General features: G+C 42.2%; 1 protein-coding gene across 1 annotated transcript in view; it reads left to right on the forward strand.

Annotated features, from left to right (window-relative positions):
• cntn1a (contactin 1a) overlaps window positions 1-19,172 on the forward strand; it is a 73,933-nt gene extending 54,761 nt beyond the window's left edge. The window contains exons 9-24 of the mRNA XM_080505590.1: window positions 93-274; window positions 827-951; window positions 1,405-1,522; window positions 1,715-1,862; window positions 2,718-2,845; window positions 4,206-4,378; window positions 5,174-5,297; window positions 8,383-8,544; window positions 8,828-8,977; window positions 9,588-9,658; window positions 11,054-11,288; window positions 12,345-12,445; window positions 12,562-12,751; window positions 13,205-13,317; window positions 13,402-13,558; window positions 16,906-19,172. Of these exons, the coding sequence (XP_080361716.1) occupies window positions 93-274; window positions 827-951; window positions 1,405-1,522; window positions 1,715-1,862; window positions 2,718-2,845; window positions 4,206-4,378; window positions 5,174-5,297; window positions 8,383-8,544; window positions 8,828-8,977; window positions 9,588-9,658; window positions 11,054-11,288; window positions 12,345-12,445; window positions 12,562-12,751; window positions 13,205-13,317; window positions 13,402-13,558; window positions 16,906-16,982 (2,254 nt within the window). The 3' untranslated portion in view covers window positions 16,983-19,172. The remainder of the gene's footprint in view (window positions 1-92; window positions 275-826; window positions 952-1,404; window positions 1,523-1,714; window positions 1,863-2,717; window positions 2,846-4,205; window positions 4,379-5,173; window positions 5,298-8,382; window positions 8,545-8,827; window positions 8,978-9,587; window positions 9,659-11,053; window positions 11,289-12,344; window positions 12,446-12,561; window positions 12,752-13,204; window positions 13,318-13,401; window positions 13,559-16,905) is intronic.
• The last annotated feature ends 8,718 nt before the right edge of the window (window positions 19,173-27,890 follow it).

Genomic DNA, 27,890 nt, shown 5'->3' on the forward strand with positions numbered 1-27,890 from the left:
TCAAAATGATGAGGACTTGAGTAAACACATGTAAATGTGTTTTATTCAGAGACTTGGCATGACAGTTAGTTCTTTTACCTTTCCCTTCCAAGCCCTGTCCCAGAGATCCGCTGGAAGAAGTTAGATGGACAGCTCCCGCCCAGTCATGAGGTGCGGCTGGGAGGAACTCAGCTGCATTTGTACAACATGCAATTTGAAGACGGCGGCACCTACAAGTGCGAGGCAATGAACTCGAAAGGAAAGGACTACCACACAGCGCGAGTGTCCGTTGAAGGTAGGAGGTGCAAGCATTGGATGCAGGTTGTTACTTTTGTAAGCGTTTGCTTGTCCAGACCAGAGGGACCACAGGAAGTCAATTATAACTAATGAATCAAATAAAAATGTGCATACATGACGCATTCAACTTGACAGCTTTGCTCATTTATAAAGTGTGGATTGTAAGATTTAGGCTCAGAGTAATAAAAGGAAGGTTCATGCTAAAATGAGAATTTTTACTGAGATGTACTTTATTGAAATGAAGGGTGAAGCCGTGTGCACATTTTGCGCAGGACAGAGTTCAAGGCTTAAACCTGAAATCACACTGAAAGATTCAACCCGGGAGCTGGATCAGCACATCCAAACCGGCAAACAATCTGTTTTGTCTTAAGACATACAGTATACCTGCGAAGAGCAGAACTGAAGGCAACTTGTAGTAGTAGTTTGGAGTATTAATTTCCCTGTCTGTAGATCTCAATCTGGCATTGTTTTTAATCCTTCACATATCTCTACAGTATTGTGTTTTATTGGATTTGGCTCATGCTGTCACCCCATTCATCCTCATGGGCAGCTTATCCAGAGTGGGTGGATCACATCAGCAGCACGGAGAAGGACCTGGGCAGTGCCTACACCATGTCCTGCACAGCTGGGGGCAAACCTAAGCCCCACATCCGCTGGATGAAAAATGGACAACCGGTAATATTCCACCTCATGAATCTTTATTGTGCTTTAGCAGGGTAATTCAGCTAAAGCTGTAAAGTACTACAATCTTTCCTGGTAACTCTATTAGCTCTTATTGTGTCAGTGTGCAGCCGAGGGTAGTTACAGTCACACCGCCGACACAGAACACTGGCACAGTGGGGGGCACATCACGGCAGGAGAAAAGTACCTGTTGCCAGTGTGTGTTGTTTAATGATACATAGAAGGAAACTGTCGGCAGGCTTGAAAATACACCCGGGAGCAGCAGCAGGGCTGACAACACAGCAACAGAATTTCTTGAATTCATAATTATGCCTATATATAAAAAATAAATAAATCTGCTCTTCGTCAAATGAACTGGTTGTCGTCTGTTCTTGAGTTTTGTGTCTTTGCTTCTTAATGTAATTTTAATTGAGCAGAAAGGGTTTTATCTCCCGTTGTTTCTCACAGCTGGACAGGAAGGACATGAGGTTCAGCAGCCTGACGTTTGACGATTCGGGGATGTATCAGTGTATAGCGGAGAATCACCACGGGGTCATTTATGCCGATGCAGAGCTGCGTGTGTTCGGTGAGTCAACCTTTGGCTGTATCAGAGATGTAGGGCTCATGGTTCAAACGGTCAAATTGAGAGCTCTTTATGACATGGCGTTTAGAAAAAGAAAACCTATGTGAAACAAGTAGAACATCCATTTTTATGAATATCTACGAAATGTATGAGTTGTAAGTTTGTTATGAATAATTGATCCTGCTGCTTCCCCAGCCTGTGCGCCCACATTTGAACACAGCCCACTGAAGAGAGTAATGGCTGCTAATAACGGTCGGGTGGTGATTAAGTGTCGACCGAAAGCGGCCCCGAAGCCCACTTTCTCCTGGAGCAAAGACACCGAGCTGCTTTTCAACTCCACCAGGTGAGCCGGCTCTTCCTATAGTGACACGATTCTTTTTTTGCTCGTCCGATCAAAGACGCGTTAATTGACTTTAATTGCTTTGTTAAAGCGGCTTCATCACAGCAGTGGTTTCCTTATTTTTTAGTTTATTTTCGTTGCTATTATTAATCAACCATCATCTACTCTCTGTGACCGAGACACACCAGTGTCCCAAATTCACCATGACGCTTTCTCTAAATGACACTTTAATTTAAAAAGCAGCAACTTAATTTTTTGCAGATCTACATAAGCTCTGGTTTTCCTAAATCTTTATCTGCCAGAAATGTCTTTAATGTTGTTGTTGTTGTGTCAGTGATTGCTGAGCACATCTTCACCCCCCGTCAGGAGCTGACTTTAAGCTCATTTGTAAGATCAGTGTGGACAGACTGATGCTTAAACCCTTACTTTATGCCTCTCACTGACAAAACAATCCTAATCTTGAGAGCTCAGACAACCCCCCCCCCCACACACACACACATACACACACACACACACCCTCGGCAGGAAAATAACACATGCATCTTAATACTCTGCGTGGCTACTGTCTGTCGGAGAGAGGGTGTCAAGTGGTGATGGGGCAACTGGTAGCCCCGAGTTTCTTCTGACTGAGACTCTTCAAGTTCACTTTTTTTTTTCCCCCTTGAAATGCCCTTATTCCTTAGGGACCCAGCAGATATGCGAGGACTTTCATCACACCAGATATCCCAGGAATAACATGAACTGGACCTCTGACCTTCATACTGTGCTGAATATTTCATAGGCCATGGCGCTCTATCCTCTGTGTGTGTGTGTGTGTGTGTGTGTGTGTGTGAAGGTGTAATTTTGGTTTCTCCGCAGGGTTTTCATCTGGGAGGACGGGAGCCTGGAGATCCTCAATGTGACGAGGGACGATGAAGGGAGGTATACCTGCTTTGCGGAGAACAACCGAGGGAAAGCCAACAGCACGGCCACTCTGGTGGTTACAGGCAAGTTTACTGGCGCCAACTTCAGATCAAAATGGCAAAAGTGGAGGTTAAAAACAAATTAAACCTATATTGTAAAAATAATATATAGAGCATAACAGTTAATCTGACAAGTCATGTGGCTGCAAGCAATGTATAAACTCCCAATACATTAGAATTGTGAAAAGACTTATCTTTCAGTGGGTTACAAAGTTAAAGGGACGCTATGTAAAATTCAAGTAATGCCTCTGTTTCTACATTGGGTGGCAGCATTGAGTCACATTAGTGACTCCATTGTGGAGCCATTGCTTGACTTTTAACAGGTTCGTCTCTTACTTTCATATTGCAGTTGCAGTGGGTAAATAATTTTTACCTACCTGACATGTAGAATACACGAGTGTAGAAGCCAGGAGCTTCACCCATGTTCTCTTTGAGCATTCTCATCCACCCTACTGCCCTACAATGGGGCAAACCTCTATTGCAAGAGTCAGTCGGTTTCTCTAAATTGGGAATGAGAATGAGTGTAATTATCTCTGTGTTTGCCTTGTGAAGGACTGACACGCTGTGCAGCTTGAAATCTGCTGTCACTCATTCTCTCCTGGAATCATAACTTCAATTAGCATTATAGAAGATCATGGTACCTGGTTGATTTGAAGGATGTCCAGGTGTAATGGAATGTTGCAAAGCTAAGGGGAAGGTTTGATTTAGAGAACAACATTCATTTGATATTTCTTTTAATGCGTCTGATGTTTCCAGGACAGTCGGTGTTGCTTTGACTGATGTCAACCTCAGCTGGCAATCACTGGTGTTGCTCTCAGTCACAGCAAACAGTCCCGACCTCCAAATGTCGACTGTGGTTGAATAATGGGTCTCTGAACAGAGCGACAGCATACACGCTCCTGCTGGATATTCAGTCTTCCCCAAGGGCAAAGGCATGAGGGGGCTGCTTTCGATCCAATGTGACAAGCCCTGAGTGCTTGTGCTGTTGTGTGGAAACCATGAGGGGAAACTTTATTTATAAATAGACTTAAAATCATATATTCAACAAAAATAATGCTTGAAATATTAGACTGTTTTTTTTTTTGGAGTAATTTATTCTTGCTATGTCAGCTTTCAGTCATTGTTACATTCTAAAGTCTGGTAGTGCTCTATGTGCGACTCTCTTCTGCCCTCTCCTGGACACGTCTGCATATTGAACAGTTGTAGCTTTTTTCCCCCCCTGAAACACATACTGCAGTTTCTGCTTCAGGGCTCTTTGTTTTGTACAAGGAATTCATTTTTCTTCTAATCATGGACTTTTTATTCCTTTTTTTATAAATAGTAACAGTGACAAGATGGACTTATTTCCCTTCACTGTGATGTCTTGTGTAATTTCAACCCCCAGAGTCTACAAAGATCACCTTGGCACCATCCAATGCTAATGTTCAATTGGGAGAGAACGCTTTGATGCAGTGTCTGGCATCGCACGACCGCTTTCTGGACATCACCTTCATTTGGTCCCTGGACGGCAGAGTTATCGACGTCCACAAGCACAGCCAACACTACGAACGCAACCCCGTGAGGCACCATCCCGCTCAGTCCATGTTTTTAATGTTTTTAATGCAACCGACACAAGTAACCTTTAGAGTTTAACTGGGATTACTTTGGCCCCGACCACAAAATCTCAGATTTAGCTTGGAGCCCATCCACATCAAAACCATATTTGAGGTCGTGTTGATGGCTGTTTCTGTTTTCGTTGGAGTACCTGAAACGGAAAACTAAAGCATGGTTTAATAGAATGTGGCTCTACAATTAATTTCACATACCCTGAGTGGAATGCTGCATTCTATATCAGTTTAATCGCGATCTCCACCAACATCCATTACTGTTGACATGACCTACTCTTGGTCTCTTCGTGCCGCTCGAACCAGAAGTGAGTGATCGGCTTCTCTCGTTTGTCACTCTGCCCACTAAGCAAACACCATATTATGACTGTGATTGATGAGACCCCACTTCTCTACACACAGAGGATTTCCCCCTCGTAAAACTGGGGTTCAGTTCCACTTAATACTGTTTCTGCGTTATGAGCAATGCCAGTTTGAGTCGTCAGCATCTGTAGTCCAATGCAGTGACGTATTTGTAAAGTACTGCTTCCTACTGTTTTCTGCCTTTCTCCTGTGGGACTGCTGACTGCAGCAAACACCATATGGATTTGGACATTTTTACATTTGAAACCCTTTAGTGACATAACTAATATTGACATCACTGTCTGTGCGTTTCTAGATGAATTCCGACTGAATGATAAAACATTGTCTTGTTATAAAGTGCAGACGGTGATTGCTCATTGATCTCTTGTGTTGTTTTTCTTTGCAGAATGGGAGCTCGGATGGAAACCTGTTGATCAAGAACGCTCAGTTGAAGCACGCTGGACGCTACACCTGCACAGCACAGACGCCGGTCGACAACATCACTGCTTCTGCCCACCTAGTTGTCAGAGGTGAGTTGTGAATAATGTACGACAACGCTGCAAAACGCTCTCTGTCAAACACTGGGCAGCTCTGGATATTTTTTTTCATGTAATACAAGTTATTAGTTTTTATCCTTACCAGAAATTTGAGATGAAGAGAATTTGGCTGGGATATAATTTTACCTTGTCATAATAAAGTCTTGACTTCAAATGTTCAGCCAATCAAATCAACCAAACTAATTTCCACTCATGTGCTGTCAAAGTAGATTAGCCGAGATTCTCGCTTAGTTTATTTTAACAATTTGTAGTGTTTTAATGTGGATAATCATATTAAAAGTCGTGTATACTAAGAAAACTGTAACACTACAGATTAATGTTACTAAACTTGTGGCCCATGGGCCAAAACCGGTACACCAGTGAGGTCTTATACCACACTTTATTAGGCACTTTATTTAGTCTCTGTGCTAAATGGATATTAACAGTCCAGCTTTAAATGGTATTTTTCCAGTGTTTTTCGATGTGTATGGTTTGACTCTACTGGGTGGGGGAGAAAAAGAGATTTAGTGGGGGTGGGTAAAGCAGCAGGAAAAGTCTTGAGGCTCTTGGACGCCTTCTCCCAGCATGAATTGTTTCCTTTTCATTTTAGAGAGCAAATCTTGGTTTAAAAAAAAATAAAAGCAATAAGTAGAGGGTCACATTTTTACATGTTGTGTTTTAAAGCACATTTTGAGGGTTGAATCGGAGGTCAATTTGAATATGTCCCCACTGGAGGCACATCAGGTTAGACATTGGTTTGAATCCTGGTTGTGGTAAGAAGGACATCCAACATAGAAACCAGCCACGTTGCGATGACTTTCTGTGGTGACCCCAGTAACACGGAGCAGCTGAACAGAAGCACCAGTGCGAACAATTACAGACAATATGTATGGAGTCACCAGATGCAACTGGTGCGAACTGAAAGCATTTAAGAAGACTTATATCCTCCCATGCTTATTCACCCCAAAGCCATTAACAATAATATCAAATAATGTTAAAAACGTTAAGAAGACAGGAATTTAATCAAACCAACTCTTCTGCTAGTGCGAGTCAAAGTAAAAATATTCTCAATGCAAATAGCGTGTAAATAGTGTGTATGCGTAAAAAAGGAGATGGCCACAGAGATTTGGAGCCAGTCCTGTACCGTATGTGTTACAGTTCACGTTTGAAGAGAAGTGAATCTTTTCAGGGTGGTCAGAGCTTGGCCTTGTTTTTTTGCCAAATATTCATTTAAATTGTGAGGCTCCATGCAAATCGGAGTTATAGAGATTCCGGGGTAAAAAGGTTGTAGATAGAAATGTCTTGTGTGCTCATGCATAAGACAGAGGCACGGAGAGACCAGAGTATCTCCTGCTGCCGGGAAAAGGTCAGACTAACTGCGGTAGATGGCGAAAACCAGCAGTAGCCTTTTTAAAATGGATGCAAACATTTTTTCAGGCTTCATACTTTTATATTTTAGTGGAGCTTTGTCCAACAAAGTAAAGTTTAAAAAAAATGTTGATGATAATGATGAGCTGCTGCTGTGGTTGTGTACATGCCTTGGCAGATTAAGCAAGTTGGCTTTCTACGTCAGTAGGACATGATCTGAAGGCGGCCAACTATCACCAGGTGTCGTGCCAGCTGATGAGTATGTGATGAATCATAGGTTTTTATCTCATCTCAGTATTTTAACATGGACAGCTGCTGATTTCAGTACTTGTTCTTCTATCCGCATACAAAAGATATCAACGCACACGCAAAGTAAACACTGCCAAACTCCCATGTCACCCCGTCCTTTACTCTTATTTCTCTTGCTGGATGATTCATTGCGTCTTGTTTTTCACCCTCCACTTGCCGACGACTCAGAGCTTGCTTTCACAGCTCTCTCCTCAGCTCTTGATACAGGCCCAGTGTTGGCAGACAAAGGATCTCTTCAGATAGAAACCCGGGAATTCTCGCAGTGATTTGGCTGCCAGTGATCCCTGCCGTGTCCTGGGTGTGCTGCCGCTGCCGCTTTCAGTGCAGGTGTTGACAGATGGTCAGGTGAACGCACAGCGGAGGACTGTGACGTCGCCCCGAGTGTAACCAAAGCGCAGGTCCCGGGCTGCTCCTAATGGAGTGCCAAATGCCGGCAGCCCGGGGGCGCAGCGAGGGGGAGATGAAAGACAGCCATTTATCACGGCAGATGAGGAAGCAGATCTGTTTCAGGAGATTGTCAGAGCAAACAACACAGCGCTGCACCTGTAGCTTGTTATTATTAGGGATTTGAGATGGGGAGAGGACTGTATTCATATGACAAGTGTGTATTTTAGCAGTGTGAAGTTACGAGCTGGCCTGGAATGGGGCTGTAATTTATCACATCCACGTATTGAGAATAGTTCTTATGAACTCATTTTGTAACGGGCAGTAATACGAATTATTAATATAAACAGTTCTGCTAAGAATAAAATCAATATGATATTGGCATTTATAGTATGTACACTGTTTGATTGGTTTTGTATCAAAGCTTTCTCTGAAGGCACTCGGAGTGGAGGATAAACTCTCGGGCTGTCCAATCATCTTATTTCTTGTGGTTTTCTTACATGATTTGGAGAAAAGTCAATTCTAGCTGATTTCTGAGGCTGTGGTCTGACCCCGGACACAGTCTGGGTTTTCTATTAAGACATTTTTACATTCCAAGGGCAGAAGGGGCAGGAGGACAAGGAGATACACTGAATTCAAAAGCCTTTGCTTAAGCTTCAGTTCCTAGACTGTGTGTCAATGGGTTCTCAGCTCTAATGCTTTAATCCATCAGTCTCAGTGGATGTCTTTTAAAGAAGACACTATAAAGACAAGATACAACAGCTTTGATGTGCTCTGCTTCATATGCATCACACACTAGCTTTGTAAGACCCATGTTAGATTATGCAATTGTTAAACAATTCCTTACCTTCAACAATTATTGCGGCACATTTATTGCTAAAGGAAAATATGGGAATTTAGATTTGTGAACCAAAGTGAGAGAGTCACTTCTCTCAGCACAAACCTGCAGCAACATCTGCATTCTTCCTCCGTGGAAGAGTTCCTGAAACTCGTCTGATCTTCCTCTGGTTTTCCCCAGGTCCCCCCGGTGCCCCAGGTGGAGTGCGAATAATAAACAAAACTGAGAAGAATGTAACATTGCAGTGGAGTCGTGGAGCAGACAACCACAGCCGAATCTCCAAATATACCATCCAGTACAGGGACCAGTTTTCAAAAGACGCCTGGACGAACGCCACTACATGTAAGAAGTTGGCCAAATAAACACTGCCTGCCTGAACACTGTGCTGGAACTGGTGATATAGTGATTTTGGCCGTTCCACACAGTGACACTGTGTGCCTACATGGTGGTTAATTACCTTAAAGATGGTTTGAATGTGATTTCATTATGCCTCAGTGGCTTAAACTATAGAACTGTGTTCTCAAATTAGAACTTCATGGTTGTTTCTGGGACATCTTTTGTTTACATGTGGGACAACCCCACCTATGCTGTATAATGTTCTCACATACTGCTTATCCTTCTTTAGCTCCTGCGATTGTAGAGGGCAATACAGAGACAGCCACAGTGTTGGATTTGTTCCCCTGGACTGAATATGAGTTCAGGATTATTGCCACCAACACTCTGGGGACGGGAGAGCCCAGCAGCCCATCGCCTAAAGACAGAACCTTACAGTCAGGTAGGATTATACCCCGAGTTCGTCCTGAAATGCTGTACAAAAGCCTGACAGAACAAGCAGCTCGAGTAACTTGAAAGGTCATGAAGTGTAAAGAAAACAAATGTGGCAGCACGGGTCCAGCTTTCCATTTTGATATTTCATCGTCAGCCTATTATTTCACTGTTTACTCTTTTGGAGTATCGCTGCAGAGATGAGTCAGCATAAATCCCACCAAGCTGTGCTTCCTGGAGCAGAACGACGTTGCCAGACCCACCACATAAACCTCTGCAAATGAGCACTTTGGTGAAACTGCACGCTGAAATTCAATTATGAAATGAGAATCCCAGACCTGCAGTAACCTCTCTTGAAAAAACAATCAGAAATTGGAGGCGAATTACTGGACTCCTGGTCAAACACGAGAACATGTCCATCTTTAATGATCCACCGAGGGAAAATTCCCTCATAGACATGAAGGTGTTGTGTTTGGCGCAGGACAAGACATTGATACTGTATCTGCAGAGGAAGGATGTTTCAGTAACGTCGCCTGTGCTGCAGCCTGTGTGGGTTGGCTTTGTTTGTGTGCATTCATGGCATGTGGGCTCAGAGTTTTGCTGCTGCTGTCTCACTGTAGTTCCTGTGGTGGCTCCCTCGGATGTCAGCGGGGGCGGAGGTGCGAGCAGAGAACTGACCATCACATGGACGGTAGGTTGGGACTTTCCAACAAGCACAATGTGGAGAAAGGTTAACAGTTCATGAAAGAGCTCAATTAAACTCGTTCACTTTGTTTCACAATGTTTTAATAGAAAATATCCTGATGCCGACCCCAGATGTGTAAAGGAAGTGTACACCCCGGACAATCGCTTGCACTTACATTCACACCTACGGGCATTTTTAGAGTCACCAATTAGCCTCAACTGTATGGCAGTTTTTTAGCGTGGGAGAAACAAGCGCACACAAATGAAACATAAACTCAAACTTTGGAACCATCTCGCTATGAGGTGATAAACACTCGGCCACTGTATGGCTCTCAAACACTAATATTGTTTGCATGTTTATGCTAATAAATATAAACGTTTTAGCAAAACAACTTTTTATGTCAAAATGGTTCTTAGCCCATAATGATTGAGTCTAAAAAGATTTGGACAGTCTTATACCTTACAGCAAATAAAACAATCATCTGGAAAATCTCTGCATAAATGACTCTGTTACTTTAATTTATTGTGGCAGCATTTGATTAATTAGCTATACTAAATTGAATTTTAGCCTAGGTGGTTATAGCCATATGGGATCTTTGTAAAGACCCAGAGGTAAAATGGGGAGTGGGATAAAGAATGAATTTGAAGATAATAATGATGTCTTTTTCGGGGTATCGCTTCCAACTTGTCTACACTCTCCGTGTTACGCAGTGTGAAGAGGCAGGTCCAGTGTGTGCTGATTTATCAGTCTACTAGTTTGAGCATCGGACAACAGCATGTCATTTCCCAAAGTAGGACAATTGAAATGAATGCTCCCAAGAAGAAGGACAGAATAGATCAGGATCTGACAGCAGATGATGTTGTGCTTTATGTCCCCCTTCATGCTGGGATGTTGTCGCATAGTCATTTCGGTATCTGTTACACCTCAGCTCTCCTCGGGTGTTTGGATCTATCAGAGCCGTCTCCTCTATCCCCTGCATGAGTTGATTTGTTTCTTTTGCAGAAAGACCTTCTTTCCCTCTGTTTGACAGATATGCCTTCATAGTAATGATTTCCTCTTACCTGACTGTAGAAGATGACATGTAGATAGGTTTATTACGAAAACATTCTCATGACACGCAGTGCAATTCATAGGAACCCTTTTTTTTATCCACCATGATTTGCAGTGAGAATATCATTTTTTATCATTGAAAAGGTGGACAAATCTAAATTAGAACGCGAACAAAGTGCTTTGACTTGTATTAAAATTTTCAACACACCACTAATAAATAGTACTTAATCACCATGGGATCAGATGAAGGGACTGCTCACAAGTCTAAGTGCATAATCTAATAGGTTTTTTGGTTATCAGTCTAAGCTACATTTTGCAGTAATTTCCCTCTTGTGCTTTTTGTTTTATCAGCCCGTACAGCCGCAGTACTACTACGGGCCAGACTTTGGCTACATTGTGACCTTCAAACCCAAAGAAGAAAACCAGTGGAAAAGAATGGTTCTCTCCAATCCCCAAACCAAGCGTTACGTCCACAAGGACTCCGACATGCCTCCTTTGACAGAGTTTCATGTCAAAGTGAAAGCGTTCAACAGTGAAGGAGAAGGACCGTACAGCCTTACAGCCACCATTTTGTCTGCACAAGATGGTAAGTGGCAACGAGATCCGCCGCTTTCAAAACTCTCATCAAGGAAAAATGATCTGAAATGGCCTGATAAAGGACCTCGTTGATCAGCCTGGTCTTGTTTTGTCAGTGCCGGAGAATGAGGAACCCTTCAGCGTGCCAGCACTCTGCTATTTCAATCTGTCAGTGTCAGCTACTTATCACTACCAGGATTTTCTATGGAGTCGCACCCATTTAATATTACTTCTTATATATTGTGATGAGGAATTTTAATACCCCTTGAAAGTGAACCCATCTCTCTCTCTCTCTCTTCCTCTCTTTCTCTCTCGCTCTCATTGGGGATTATAATGATCCATGTAGCATGAACCAGAAAGCTGATAATTCGCCCAAGGATGTGAAGCATTTAGCCTAGTTATTAACTGCCACTGACAGACAGTTGAGATAACCACTGGCACCCCAGACATGATGGGTTACAGAGATGCCCTGCTGCCATAGTAACCTAATTCGGAGACTCTTGCTGTTTGAGGGGCTGTGACTTTTAGTTCATTGCTAGTATAGTATTCCCCAGTCAACCTGTGATGACTTTTGAATGTGCACATATCCACTCTGCAGTATTGGCCCAGCGCGTTCATATTTGTTTCTGCACAATGGCCATATTTGATGGCTTGTTGGTCCAAGGCCCAGTGTCAGTGTGACAGTATATTATTCAAGGACAGCTTCCTGGCAGGAATAGTCTCCACACAGTGTATATCTGTCTTGTAAGTCATGGAGGAGTGTCTGATGAGCCAGTAAAACAAAGCACACCACGAGATATTTCTGTCACTTTACTTGCTGCAGTGATTAACTTGCATTTCTCGAATGATGCTGAGAAATAAGAAATCTATCACAGCAGCCAACAGATATGACGAGACGGAACAGTTTACATTCAGGGTAATGGCTCCATTAGTTTATATCAAACAGTTGGTCCATACAATGCATCATATTGGAGTTTTGTCATTGTGAATTATATTCAAGGATAAATCCCTGAAATGACTCATTTTACTAAAGATTCATCATATTGTCCCTCTCTTTGTCCTTCAGCTCCCACTGAAGCTCCCTCTGTTGACGGCAAAGCGCTCTCTGCCACAGTCGCCACTGTGTGGTGGATGCCAATCACAAACAGCAGTGTGGAAGGATACCAGGTCTGTTAACCATATCATTTCTACAGACATCGTTTTGTGATTTGTATTAAACTCAACCTACAACAATAGCTGTAAATACTTATGGTGGGTCTTGATGATCTGTATCTGTGTTTCAGATAAAGTTCTGGAGAAATCATGAAGACAGTGAAGGCGGGGCCCAGAGAGCCGTAGTGTCTGGACGGGAGAATCACACTAAACTGGAGGGCTTGAAGCCTGACTCCTACTACTTCATAGAGGTCCGCGCTTACAACGCTGCTGGATATGGACCGCCCAGTCAGCATCTCCAGATTCACACAAAGAAACCCCGTATGTTGTGCTGTACAGCAGCTTGATATGAATGAATTAACTGGGATATGCATGAAAAACATCCATCTCTGAAGGAGCGATCCAAAGTTCTGGACATAATCGAAGCTTTGCCACTTCAAACTAGTCGCCCTTTGCAGTGCTCCTGCACCATCTACAATTCCCGCCAGATCTCTTTCACAACACCCCAACCTTAAATTTGAACTCCTTCTTTGGAAGAGAAAAAAAAGTTACAAGAAGTCAAAATCCCATGAGCTTCAGTGCATGTCAGGAGCGCCGGGAGCTCGTGTCTCAGTGCTCAGGGTGGCTACTTTGAAGGAGATGGGGGGGGGGGCAAAAATGTCTTCTTTTGTTCTTATCATTTGTGCAGTCCTGGAACCTTTTCATTCCACCTCAGAAACAAAATAATATTCTCATGAAAAATAATTTATCCATGTCTTATTTTTCTCCTTGAAGCACCGAGTCGACCCCCGGTCATAATAGGTAAGAAGCTAAAGGGAACTTTAATAAATATCGCCTGGGAACAAGTGGAGTCGATGGCTAATGAGTCATCAATAGACGGTTACAGAGTGAGTACAGCTTCATAACTCCAATACATGTCTGACGTGCCTGCCAAATCACATTTATCATACAGTGCTGGTATGTCTGTCTAGGTGCTGTACAGAGAGCGGGGCCACTCCACAGGTACTCTGTACACAACCAGTAAGCAACACATAGACGTTCCCATTCCCGCCAATGGGAACTATGTGGTGGAGGTCCGGGCACACACAGAGGGGGGCGATGGGGCCAAGGCACAGATCGACCTCCCAGGTAACAAACTCACTTGTGTTGGTACAGTTGAACTTTGATGTCTGGGTTGGATCTGAAGTGGTATTTCTACTCCCTTTGTCGGTGGAGTACTTTTTTTTTTCTTCTTTTTTTGGAAGCGTCTTGACAACAGATTTTTATCAAAAGTATAAGCCATCTCTTCATTTTCATCATTGAGATGCACTTCATTGTATTGAGTGAGGATCACCCTCACTTGAAAGAATGTATGCTATCTCCATGCAGATTGATTTTCACGCCACTGGAATAGGAATAAAGACTTCAGCCGTTCTAATGACATTTTAAATCCTCGGTGCTGACGGGAAACACTGTTGCCGTTCACTCACGACTTTCCATTTACCGGTAGGATTATACCTGGTTCAGAGTTGGCAGTAGGTTATCATTTGTCACAGCTCAGGGGTTTCCTACGGGCCAGAGTCGCACTGTCATTTCAGCTTTCATACTTCAGGCTGGAAGGCTAAGACGGTCCGTGACTAAAGCCCCGATAGCCCCCTGACTGAATCCTCTCACTGGCTGATGGAGTGACAGGCGGAGGCTGACGAGACAGAGGGAGGCCTTAAACCTCTGTAATTGATCTTGATGAGAAGGGGAAACCCCTCCTGTGGTTTGCCTTATCCCTTATCATTCAGTCCAGACCCCACCTGACAGCTTGATTTCACAGACTGGGGAATTTAAGCCATGAGAGATTTCACATGCGGGGCATTGACAAATCGAGGGGCATTTAAGGAGCTCTGCACACAGTTGGGATGAATCAAAGTCCACACATGAAAATATAGTCCTTCACATGGTCTGGATAATGGAAGGTGTGCTCTGCTGTATTGTATTTCAAAAAAAATGTGTGTTGACGGCATTATAAATTAAAGGTCCTTCGGGGGTCACTAGAGCCGTGATGGGTCTATAAGGAGGCTTCTGCATGTTGGAGTCTGCGGAACAGCTCTTAGCCATTCCCTTCTTTATTTTAGGACTTTGTACTTTGTTTAATTTTGTTTTCTTAGCACTTAAACACTCATTGAAAATAATGTGATAATTGATTTGATATATTTGCATACTTCCTATCAAGTTCTTCAAAATTCCGGCAAACTTGATTGATATCTTTAGTAGCCAAATGTTTTTACAGTTGGAACAAAAAAAACGTCATGCATCATATTGCGTTTTTTTGTTTTGTTTTTAAGATCCAAACATGAAAAAAGAAATGTTTTAGGGGGGGTTAGTCTAAAGTTAGATAGAACTCCCTCAATTATGGAGAAAGTTAAAAGTGGTTTATTCATACTGAGCCTCTCATCACTGACACATATATCTACACCCCATAATTCTAATTCTCACTGAGTGGAGGAGTTGATCAATGAGTTTGTTTGTTCGTTCTGTAGGGTGGGTGTATAACGCTACGCATGAAAATCATGCTTGAAGTTGTTTTCTTCCTTTGGTCACACACTGGGTGAGATGTGTAATTATTCCAAGGATATGAAGCGTTGCAAAGCAGCCTAAACATGTCAGGTACCTCATGCAGCAGATAAAAATGTTAATCATTCATGTTCTGACAGGTTTTATTTGTGAGACATTTGATTTGGTCCGTGGTCAATATGTTATGCTGCCATTGAAACTAACAAAGCTACAGGAGCAAAAGGTTTCTTCATTCTAGCATCTTCACTGCCTTGTTTTCAGTAAACACCAATGTGTGACTCTTCGGACTTTCCCTGTGTTGATCAAAGCTTTTGTGAGTGACTTGATTGGTACGAGTGCAGCTTTTGGGTTCATCCTGTAGAATCAGTTATTGTAAAGACCACAGGGTTTGATTGTTTGGATGACGGTTTCCTTGAATCATGACAAGACGTTGAAATGTTCTGATGTCTAGTTTCTCCTCTCAGGAAGATGCACAGTTATATTTTTGAACCTGCTCTCGAGCATGCTGTATGGCAGGTCCGTGTCAGTCTCGATAACTTGCAGGGCCGTCGCGGCTGAAATAGGAAACCCCATTGAACACATACTCACTAAAAATGTTGTTTCGTATGGTATGTCAAAAACTGAATCGATCTCTGCATATATATGCATTTTTTTTTTTTTTTTTTTTTTTTTTTTTTGAGAATACACTGTCATAAACAGATTTGACTGAATTGTGATGTTAACTTTGCATTGCAAAACTGTTTTGTCCAAATCTCAACAACAACAAAAATAAATCTGTTGCGAAATAACACACACTTGAACACGTCACTGCAGTTTCTGCTCTTGTGGGGCATTTTCGTCTTTGTGAATCAAACGGGTTACGTGTAGTTTTGCAAAAGTTAATGATCTTTTTACCCAAGTTCTGGATTATTTGTCAAATTGGGGCAGCAGCATGTGAGCAGATGCAAATCACTGAAATGGTACGGAAGCACAAAAAGTATTTATTTGAATAACACTATCTGGCCTGTGTTTTCATGAATGTGGTTTTGCATATGAACATTCTAGGTAACGGTGTTGAGCAGTATTGTCCAAATGTTGGTCCTGGAGAGACACAATAATTCACCTCCCTGCTGCAACACATCTGAGTGATTTGGGATGGCCTGTTACGGCACACTCATCAGATCGAGGTGTTGGAGCTGGAAAATGTTTTAAATATGGAGGATAGCGTCCCTACAGGACCATGAATGCACACCATCGGTCCAGTATTGCTGACTATTGTTAAATTCAATTTTATTTATATTGTCTGAGACAATATGGCCGTCTCATTTCCCAGATAAAATCCCAACTCTTCCACATGAGCAAGTATAGGTGACAATGAAAAGCAAAATGATGTCTTATTCATCAGTTCGTAAAGAACTAAACTTGTTAGATTGACAAGCGAAATTGATGGCAAACTCGGCGGAAGGGGAGACGCTCTGACAGAGCTTGCTAAAAGTGAGCCGGTCGAGGCTGTGTGGAGTCTGTTGGCGCCGGGGTTTGAGCCCCTGACAAGCCTTCTACAGAGTAGAAAGGAGTTGCCTCTGCCTCGTGTCTTCTCCGGCTGCCTGTGCTCTTATTTTCCTTCCAAGATGTCAGAAGGTCAGTGATGCAGCACGGCTCCACAGAAGAGGTTTTGTAGTTTATAAATCTGACTTGTACTACCCTGTCACTCCCTACAACTTTTTTTTTTTTTTTTACTCTTCTGCCACCTCACATTATTCTTTTATTAGCGTTTGTGTTTCACATCCATGCACTCAATCTTCATACCTCTCACCGAGGCATTGCATACCCTGCCTGACTTCCCCAGAGGCTTACCTTACTTCTCTGTGGTGCTTTCGAATATCGGCTGCAAATATAATGTCGTGAGACTCATTATTTTTGAAGATGTAACCTCATTCCTCCTTCTCTCTCAGGTGGAAGTGTCAGAGCTGCCCAGTCTCTCAGCGCCCTCATCCCACTCCTGGCGGCTCTCCTCTGCCTGAACCTCTGAATGTAGCGCCATCTCTGTCTTCGCTTCCCATGAGGGAGACTCCTATGGTTGCTTATGGTTAAGGACTTATGGGACTCTTTCCACAATCTTTTGGTTCCGCCCTGTAACCCGGGACATCTCGTTCCAGCTCCTTTCCCCCTCTGGAATACGTTCGTGGAAATAGACACAGAAATGGAAAAATTGGAAATGGACAATGACATTCCTTATTTATCCACAGAAAACTTCTCTGGAGGAGTGTCAAAGGAGTTCTGTCAACTTTTTAAATATGCCTTATTTAAACGACTGCGCTTGTCTTTCACAGTAACTTGTTTAAAAAAAACGGATCATGACTGAAAGTGTACACTCTGCACTTGACGCTGGTTGTCTGGTTACTTTTTATTTTACGCCATGAAGCCGACCTTTCTCACCTGAAGATGCTGTATGTTCAGAAACGTAGGCTTCATTCGATCTGTGAAGTTTTAGGAACTCAATCCTACCGTGCATTCCATAGTTCAACGGGTGAACAAGTAGCTGTGAAAGAGAAGCGTACAAGTTTATAAAAAAGAAAAAAATGTCTTCATGTCTTTCTTTACTTGCAGTTCAGTGGCATTTTTTTAATGAAACAGACCCTTTGTTACAGAAGTACAGTCAAAGCAAATCTGGCACATTTTATTTTATAACAAGCACAAGGATGAGAACAATTACTGTCATGCTGTGATAATATATTCAATAACTGATATGGTTTTACTATCTAATATACTGTTGATGTGATTCGAGGAGAAACGGATTGGTTGAACCTGAAATCGATGCTTAGTTCCAGACCACAACATGAGCTCTATTAACACTTCTTTCAGATCCTGCGCATGTAGAAGAGGAAAGGTCGTCTTGTGCATGCTTGCGTTCAAACCTAAATGCAAAGCAAACTTTAGGAACAAAGAGGGAACTGAACGGGTCAAATGTGCAGTTTACGGTGACTGGCTGTGGCCTCTCGGGATATACAGTACGTGCAGGACTGTGCAGTGGTCTGCGCTTCGCCACATTGAAACCAATACTAATGATCACTTCAACTTGTCAGTGAACTTTACCCACCTTAAATCTCCTTTGTTTTGACTGTTTCATTAGGACCTCAGTGGTACCAGCCAGTGCTTTGTAAAGAATGTTGGCATTTTATTTCATGTGAACGAGTTTCATTCCTCCCCCGCGGTTGGCTTCATGTGGGAGTCACTATTAACGCTACAAAGAATGGTAGCGACGCTCATGCCCTCCAATAATCGTGCAATGTCTGACTCATCTGCAGCTACTTCATATTTTCTAATGACACTTTGCCTAGCTTCTATAACAGCAATCTAGTTTTGTTGTTTTTTTTCTTTTTCATGATCTCTTATAAACTAAAGGTAATCAAAGCCATCCATATCAGTGGTAAGAGCCCATCCAAAGCTCATGATGTTGTTTTGACAGCATTATTTTTAATCTGTTTATTAACATATTATCAGAGATATATAAACATTATCAACTGTTGTCATTTTTTGTTTTTTGATTGTTATATCTGTATGTCTTTGCCCACCTCTGGTTGGACAGTTTAAAATTTTTATTTCCCTCTAACGGAGGAACAAATGTTGCGTTTGGACTTCCTCTCGTTCATTTCTGTGTGACTGATGACAGTCACGCTTCTACATTTTGACAATATCAATGTCCTGCCACAAAGTGCTTTTCCCAGTTTTTCTTCATGCCACAACTCATAAAAAAAAAAGGAATTGCCAAATGCATGAATGCCTTGAACTTTTTGGACGAAACGGCGGCTCAACATTGTAACATGCATGAGATTGGAGACAAAGTGGTACATGACATCATAGCAACCTCTCAGCCTCTCAGCAGCATATGAAATACATTCCACTCCTGAGTGACATCCCTTTACGTCAGAGAAAGTAGACATCTTAGCCCAATATGTGCATTCGCCGCGAAGCTTCATCAAGCCCGTCATCTCATGCAAAGTCTTTGGGAGCGGAGTTTTCGAGAGGAAATCTTACACTGACTGAAGGAATCTCACTCACTGACGATCGACACGACGGTCCAGATGTGACAGCGGTCAGCACGGCCGGCCGTCGTGGAGTTCAGTGCGTTGATGGACATGAATGGCATACAGTATATGAGGGATGAACCTGAAACCTCTCGTTGGCTGGACAAGGGTAAATAAAAGTGTAGTTAACTATTCTCTTTCTCTCCCCACTGATTTCTCTGTCGTTCTGCAGCAGCGTTCCTGTGAGTCCAGTTTAAATTCTCTGTTTTAGTTTGAGAGCACTTGTGGTCGGGTACTGGTGAGTCACGTTTACAGAGGTGGAAAATTACTTGTTAAAGTTGTTTTCTCAAGTCGGTAGTGTAAAAATACACACTGGCTTCCAACAGTTAGCAGGGGAAACGCATGTAGTTACTGCAAAATCTCTTATTTGAAGTTTTGGTTTCATAGTTAACAACTAACCCAAGTTTGGAGAAGCCCACAACAGTTTCTGTATCAGCAGTCAGGTCTGTAAAATACAGATCTTCTGTATTTAATACGACTGTGGAGTTTTATATCTAACAATGTAGTTTATTCTCAATGGTCCTCAAATAGTTTGGGTGGAAAATATTTGCGTACGAAACTATTTTAGATTAATATATTTCAATAACAACTCGGGTAGAGTTTAGATTGATGGATATTAAAACTGGGGATAGTTTAGAATCATAGTTCACCACTTTTGTCTTCAGGGACCCAAAGTTTTAGCATTGTAAACACACAAACATTGCAAGATCAGCACATCAACTAACTTCTCATATGAATCCCAACTCTGCACCAAGACCCAACCTAAACAAATGATGGCAGCGAAACATCAACAACTACAACATGTATGTTGGTATACCAATAGAGTTTGGTAAGTTTGATCACAGTGATATGACAGTACAGTTGCGTATCAGTGAGGATGGTGTAATATTAAAGTAAACCAGTCCAAATATTCTGGCGCACCGTAGATTGTATACTGCAACTAATACTTATATGATCCAGTTGCATGCGTTCTAAGCTGAAGACATATGGACCGTATTTAACAGCAAATATCCCTGGCTCAAATATGAGTTCATTTTCCCCCAAGGAGGGAACAACTTGTCCATATTGACTTAAAAGCAGATGCTTGGAGTTTAAGCTTGACTTTGCAAACCACTGCGAAGAAAGCAGCCTCGCCACAAAGGCAGATATGATTCTACCGCCTTGATTTCTATCATAGAATTAAAGCTGGAGCTGCTTGTCTGCCACTGTAAAATATCTAAATTTTTCAAAAGAGCCTGTTCAAAGGAGCAGCTGGCAGATGAGAAAGGATTCCTTGAACTCAGACTGAGGTATTGATGTTGCTGGAAAAGCGAAGCGAAGGTCACATTCAAATAGTTTTACTTCAACACATACACACACACACTGAGTGAACTTGTCAAAAGTTATGAGTGTAGAAATCAAAGTTCCACAGATCCTCCACTGGGGTCAAACCACCTGCTGGTCTCTGGTGCTTTTTAACCTTCGATGCACTGACGGCCTCAGATTTTCAATGAAAATTTTGCAAGCGGCTGATTGATCACTCATGTCTTCATTGTTGCAATGAGATTTCCATGTCATTTTGCAACGGTAACTTCACACAATGTCTGAAATGTTCACATTAGTGTCCTTACTCCCATGAATCTAAAAGGAAGTTTAAAACTGCAGACTTCTCTTGTCGGCAGTAATTTACTGTCTTGGAAAAAAAAATTATCTTTTCATTATACAACTGTAAAAATGGTCTCACAAACATTAACTGAATCATTCAAAAACAAAACTAAAGCTAGTCCAAACTGTGAAATTCAGGTGTGAAATATATGTATATATATATATATATATATATATATATATCAACCACAGTAGTGCATAATGCTTATTTGTACTGATTTTTTTTACTGTTATTCTATTGTTGAAAAACAACAGTGAAATTCAGTCATATGTGAGTAATGTATAGCATTGACTATGCTCAATCTTTTGTGCTGCATAATAAGGAATTATTAAAAACACTAAAAACTGTCAAATGTGCGCCGATCACTGCAATACTGCAAAAAAGTTATAGTAAACATCACGGTTATGGAGAGATCACAGTAATGTAATAATTAGTTATTGGATATTTCAATTGAACTTGACGGCAACACTTGACTTGTAACTTAATGTAAAAAGTGCTTAAAGTGTAAATTTGCTGCCGGTCTAAGGTCGGTTCTAGGTTTTCATGGGAAAGCAGCTGCAAGGGTTTTTGTCTCCTCTCTGGTATCGAGCAGACGAAAAGAAAATTGATCTTTTCTCTTCATGGATTCAGTCAAACCAAATGAATGAGCTGAAGATTTGTGGTCGAGCCTCTGGGTCACGTCTATTCCTCAGAAAAAGATCCTTAACAGTTATTTAGCAAAATCGGCTCCGAGAGGGAACAAAACACACGATCATGTGTGAATCAAGCCACGATTCAGCGGCTTATCAGCCCCGGCATATGGTCCGTGTGATAGGGCGGATCTCAGGTGGCAGTATAACACTTCACCCGCAATCATGTTATCAGGCCACTGCCGTGTGCTTCAACCTGACTGCTTCCACCATCACACAATTCAGACAATTTGCAACTCGCTCCACAAATACAGCTTTTTTTTACAACACTTGATTTAAATCCATTGTTTTATTCACAGCAGCTCACAGGGGAGGTTGGGACACACACACACACACACCCACACACTCCTGACCTTCTTTTTGCAATGTGCTCTCTGCAGACAGGTGTGCAGTCCTGCGACAGATTGCACTATTGTCTTTGTAAATCTACACCTGTTCACTGACAGCTCAGACAACACAAAACATACTTTAAAGTGGCGCACACGGCAGACTGGAACCAGACCGCTCCACACGGAGACCTGAAACCTGACGCCGTCTCACGAGATGCCTGCAGTATGTCACGCTGTGTCAAGCAGTGAAACTGGCCTGGACTCAAGCAGGAGGGCCTGGTAATTGAGGGTCTCCGTGGAGATATTGTGTTACTGCCGGGATTTAGGAGCATCCTCCCCGGAGATGGGTTTGATGGCCGCGAAATTTACATTCAAGCAAAGTTACAGCCATTCAACAAAGAATTTGAAGGCACAATAAACTGATAATGCCAATAATGCATGAGCTTCCACTTTTTTTTTTAGGCAATCTGATGGGCTTCAACTAACAATGTTTGGGAACTACTTCATCTGGGAAGGAGCTATCAAGATATGTTAACGACATATACAATCTAGTTTTTATAAAAAACAAAAGGTATTATTTGAAATTGATTATTCAGCAGAGCTATCTTGTTCGTGTTCCCCATTCTGGTCAGTGACGTGCTGCGTCTTACCTTTATACATATGTTTATTTGAGGTAGGTTGTTAATAAACGCCGTGGGCGTTAATTCAATTCTTGGCTTTTTGCTGTGAAGAACAAACTTAAAATATAGATTATTATTCCTTCAGATTGAAGAGTATAAAGAGATACGCCTTCCCTGAGTTTCATCGAGATATCGTGATTAATAAAGAAACTGCAAATGTTTTTATGTAAAAAGTTATGTTGGTTGAATTCATATATTACCCAAGCTTAGAAATGTCCATTAAACTTTGGGCAAGTGCTTAAAATCCTTAATATCCCTGTAAACAACCCAAACATTTCTGGTGACTTCCTTCTCAGATGTGACTATGACCTAATAACAAATCCCCCCTGTAAACTTTCCTTATTTCATCAACAGGTTTTATTATATTGACGATTAATTCACCAACACAACTTTGTTCCCACACATAACTGCTCTGTGGAACTGTCTATTATAGGCACACATCTATAGTCCTACAAAACTGGCTTGATGAGGGAGTTTATTATGTGCTACAGTTACTGGAATGTACAGGAAATACTTAACATTTGAAAACGTCCACGCTAAATTTTATATAGTGGAGGTTCTGTTAATGGCATCAGATTTACACATAAATCTCCCATCGCTCCTGGGGAATGGCCACAGCTTAGAGTTAAACTAAACTAAGGCATTTTACAATCCAAAATATATTTTCTTAAGAAACCATTATTTAGAATTTCAATTCAAAGTATCATTTTAAGGTTTTCAATTAACAAAATCGAGTGAACTATGAACATCTACATCTAGTTTTTGTATGCAGGTATATCAAATCTCCATTAGTTTTCAGGGCCATCTGGATATTAAACAATACGTTGTTGTTTTTGTCAACAATTCCCTGTTATTTCTCCAGGAAATGATGGCGAGTAAAACTGGTATCAGTGAAGTGTAGCAGTGAATGAAGCTGAAAGACAATATTTAAGTTGAGTGTATACACGTGAGGAGGCCAGGCAGATGCTGAGCCAGCAGGTTTCAGTGCGTCAGAGAGAGAAACTCCCACCACAGGAGGCGCGCAGACAAGGACCACTCAAACTTTCCTCCGCTTTGTGTTCAGACTTGTTAAACAACTTTGTCCAAACTCGCTGCTCCGTCACGAGAGAGGAGGGGGGAAAAAGAAAAAGAAAACTCGCCTCCGCAAAACTATGTGCACTGCCGGTCCAGCAGCTGCGTGTGTGGAGAAGAAACTTTAATCGTGATGGAGGAAACCAAGCCGGCAGTTTGTCCCGGAGGATGCGGACTCGTCCTGTCCAGCGGCGGCGGCGGAGGCGCGCGCGCAGAGGAGCACCGCTGCGTGCAGGCGCTCCGCGCCGCCGCCGAGCAGCTGGAGGAGAGGAGCGCGGCTCTGGAGCACGAGGCCCGGATGGCGAGGCTCAGGTGGAACCGGAGGGAGCAGGCCCTGCTGGCCCAGGTGAGCTCCCTGCAGGACGAGGCCCGGCTCGCCGCCCTCCGCTACCAGAGGAGGCTGCACCAGTACCTGCTGCACATCAGCGACATCGCAGAGCGCGTGAAGGGATCCTGCAAGGTGAGACGCGTCAGCAGCAAATTAACAGGACAACTTTCTCTAGTTTTGTTTTGTTTTTTCTCAACGTGGTAGGAAAATAGATGGAATTGTATTTTTGGCTTCATATTGTAGCAGCCTATTTTTTATTTATTATTTTTTTAATCTAGAGTTTTGGAGCCCTGGGCGGGTTTTAGATCTCTCCCAAGCTGCAACAATGCGCTGCTTATTAGGTTTCTTACAAGTTGATGATGTGATCATTAGATACAGATGTGTTGAAGCAGGAAGACATCAACTGGCAAGGTGAATTGAATTCCAGAGCACCATTCAGATGGAAGGCAAGTCAGCGCTTTGTCAAGAGTTACATTAAAGCAAGCAATTACGAATATTAATCACAAGCAATTTAGATTAAGAAATTCTTTACAACCACACTTTGGACCGACTTTACTGAGCATTTTTCCCCACGTTTGTATTTTGGCGTCCCAAATCCCCCACAAATGTCTTCTCGTCAGAGAACCTCAAGGTCACGCTGTTCTAGGTACCTTCACTCTACACATCCAACATAGAAATAATACATTTCTCCATGAGCAGAGGAATCTGAAACATGCAGGACGCCGGCGAAAAGCATGGTTGATCATTGTTACCATTAAGTTAAACCTTGACGTTTCTGATGAACTCAACACAGTCTGTGTTTTAGAGGGACCTCGGGGCCGCAGCTGACTCGAAGAGCCAGGTATCAGGTGAAGCAGCGTGTGCCGAGGTGAAGCCACAGGAAGCCGTCAAAGCACCTCAGGTAAGACGGGCGCCGTCTCTCCAGTCCGCAGCCTTTCTTTGAAAGGCTCTTACAGTTTTAAACCGCTTTGACATCCCTTGTAACTTCGCCTCATTCATCAAAAGCCTCGAAAGCGTACAGACTCCTATGTGTGAATGTGTTTATCCAAAACGCTCCGAGGCAGCAGTGCAGTGTTTGATCTCTTGTCTGTATCACTGCTGGTGTCCACAGAGGCCTGTTGATATTGAGATTTGAATTGGGTGTAACAGCCCCCACTCTGCTCCACTTGCCGCCCCTGCCCAGGTTCGACCCCACAGCCAGCTAATTCTTTGTGTAAATGTTGACTTTGGGATCGCAGCCCGACTGAAGAATGCTTACAGTAGGTAATCTCTCCTCACACCCTGCTGTTTGAGAACTGATCTCGTCTGGTCATTTAACACTTGCTGCCAACATGTGTTTACTTAAAAAGCACTTTTGTTTCATTTTTTTTTCGTTTCTGCCATAAGCATAAATTGGTGTCAAACTTCTTTGGAGTTTCGGGCCAGAACATCTCATTCCGTCGATACATTATCACACTATCTGGCTGCTGTCAAACATGGAGTAGGAAAATATTATATTCCAGAGCCGAAAGCTGCCAGGTTTGTAATTTTGACTGACTTAGTTGAACACATACAACACATTTACATCCTGCAGCGTTATTCATTGCACGAAACAGCCGTCGACATGGGAGAGAATTAAAGACACACAATTGGCAATGCCTTCAACTCTGTCAAGTTTGTCTCACAGCTAACAGATTCACTTCACACTCCATGTTTTGACATTGCTTCCCAAAGCTGATAGAAGCCAGTTGATTATTCCATTTGCTGTGGTTTACCTTTTTTGTGCATCTACTGATGGGTTAATTCCTGCTGCCTTGCTTGGTGGGGAAATATACCCTTGATTTTGGTGTTAAAGTCTGGGATTAAATGCTAATCATCTCCCGTATGCCTGTGTGTTTCTGCATAATGTGTTTTCTCAAGGTGGCGTGCAAGTTTTTTTTTGTAATTGCTTTCAGCCTCATTCATGTCTCCCAAGTAATTGATGGACTAAACTGTATGGACACGGTTTTTAGCGGAGTCTTTGTTGTTGCAGAGATTTATTAAAACCTCCCGATTCGCCTGCCAAATCTAATATTGGCTGCTGTTTTGGTAAGCACACAAGGTCACGTCGAAGTTTGTGTCTTTAACCCTCTGGCCATTGGCTGTGTTGTGTTTGGCCTGTGGCGACGGTGGAAGGGTTTAATCGTGGTAATGGTCGCATAAAGCATCTCTCTAATTGCTTACAGCATGCTGTGAGTGCGACGGACTCACTTTGATTAATGTGGAAAACGGCTCAGTCTTCCCCTGCCAACGCCGGGAAGCGACGCAGCAGCTATTTTCAGATGTTTTGTTTTTCTCGTGTTAAAATCTCTTTCTCGAACGCGTCTTTGACAGTTTTCTCGATGTGTTGCTTTCCGAATGGCTTTTCCCACTACTTGAAAGAGGTGAGCTGCAGTTCGTCAAACGCAGTTTTGGAGTTCAGTGGAAACCCAAAGTGACGGGTAAAGACAATGGATCACGAGTGAACACGCCGGTGGCAGTTATAGATCGTCACAAGTCTCTTTGTGTGGTTTAGTACGCCTGGCTAATTGACTCTTTATTGAGCCTCTTCGTTAAGCCTGTCAAGCTTTCCATTGGGCACAGTCAATGCTCAAATAGAAGTTGTTGTTTTTAAAACAGTGGTTCAGAAGGATTTTACAAATTAGGTCAAACTCAGTTTAATGGCTAAAGGGACCTTTGGGTTCTCCCCAAAGTTGGGTTTTGGGGGAGATATAACGAAACAGTCAGTATGATCTCTTGATTTCCTTTGTAGGGACCTGCACCGACAACTTTCCTTTTCTACGTTCACTTCAATAAATGTAATAAATAAGTTAGTATTACTTGTATTCCTCACATATTGCCTTTTTGTGGCATTTCTTTTCTAAAATGAAAGATGAAATAAAGATGACGATAGATACAGGGGGGGGGGGTAAAAACGTGATTTCCTCTGCAACCTCATGTTGACCCCTCAATGTTAAATGTGGCTTTAGTTGCTTTCAACAGTTTGTGTAGAATCCAGATGCAACTTCAGCTCTATTCCCAAGAATGTTGGAAAAGCATCTTTCTAATACAGTAAAACCAGTTTATACATGTACCCTTTAGTTTTAAATATGAGATACACATTTTACATAGTTATTTTAGACCTCAGTCATTTTTACTTAAGACAAAAGACAAAAGGAACTTAATAAAACAACGAAACTTCGTTGGTGACAACCAGTCAGTTGTCACCGACTGTTACTTGTATCTTAACGCAGATGTTTTTTGGAACTCTTAAGAGTTGAAGGCCATGTGATTTCATCAGCCACTTCACACAAATCACTGGATTTCATGAGCTCATCGTGACGAGGTCACCCGAAAGCATTCATTTCACTAGCTCCAAAGGAGGACTGTCATCTTTTGGATGTTATTGCAGGTTGTTATGCGTTAAAGAGCCTGTTGCAACAATTTCCCATAAATATTGTAAAAATGAAGCTGCATATGGATTTCTATTGAATTCTGAATAAAGAATGATATCATTAAATAGTTTTACTTTGTTTTACTGGACGCGAGAATAAGAGAATTTGATGGAGAAAACTATTTCAAATATTTTGTGAGGATTAGTTGCTATGGATCAAGTAAACAATGGAAATGTAGGTTTCATTAAATGTGGCTGTAAACTATAGCTATAGCGATTTATAGTACTGTCAGAGTTATGGAGAGTTCTCAGTCTCCAGCGAAATATCCTTAAGAATGGTTTAGTGGTGTTGAGGTCACAACGCGGTAGCATTTAGGGTTCTTTGGTTTTTAAGAGGTCCCGACGAGGCAGCATGAATTCTTATCCACAGCAATGCAAACTTGCATATAGCATGTCTCTTTGGTCAGGAAAGACTCAAACCCCTGAAAATCTGTCTCTGACCCCATGTAAAACTGGAGCTTTGAATTTACTCTCTTTCCATGTTTTACTTTGTTTGATGCATTGCGGTGTCATTCCCTGTCAAATGCTGGAGTGTCTCGGCTTAGTCCAAACATCTGGCCTCAATTCTTCTCTGGTTTATAGAGTTTAAGACCACAACTTGACATCCTTCTTATGACAGGACATTTATTAATTCAGTTTTTTGTTTAATGTATTTGTGA

The sequence above is a fragment of the Blennius ocellaris genome (assembly GCF_963422515.1).
Source record: "Blennius ocellaris genome assembly, chromosome: 11".
Taxonomy (NCBI): domain Eukaryota; kingdom Metazoa; phylum Chordata; class Actinopteri; order Blenniiformes; family Blenniidae; genus Blennius; species Blennius ocellaris.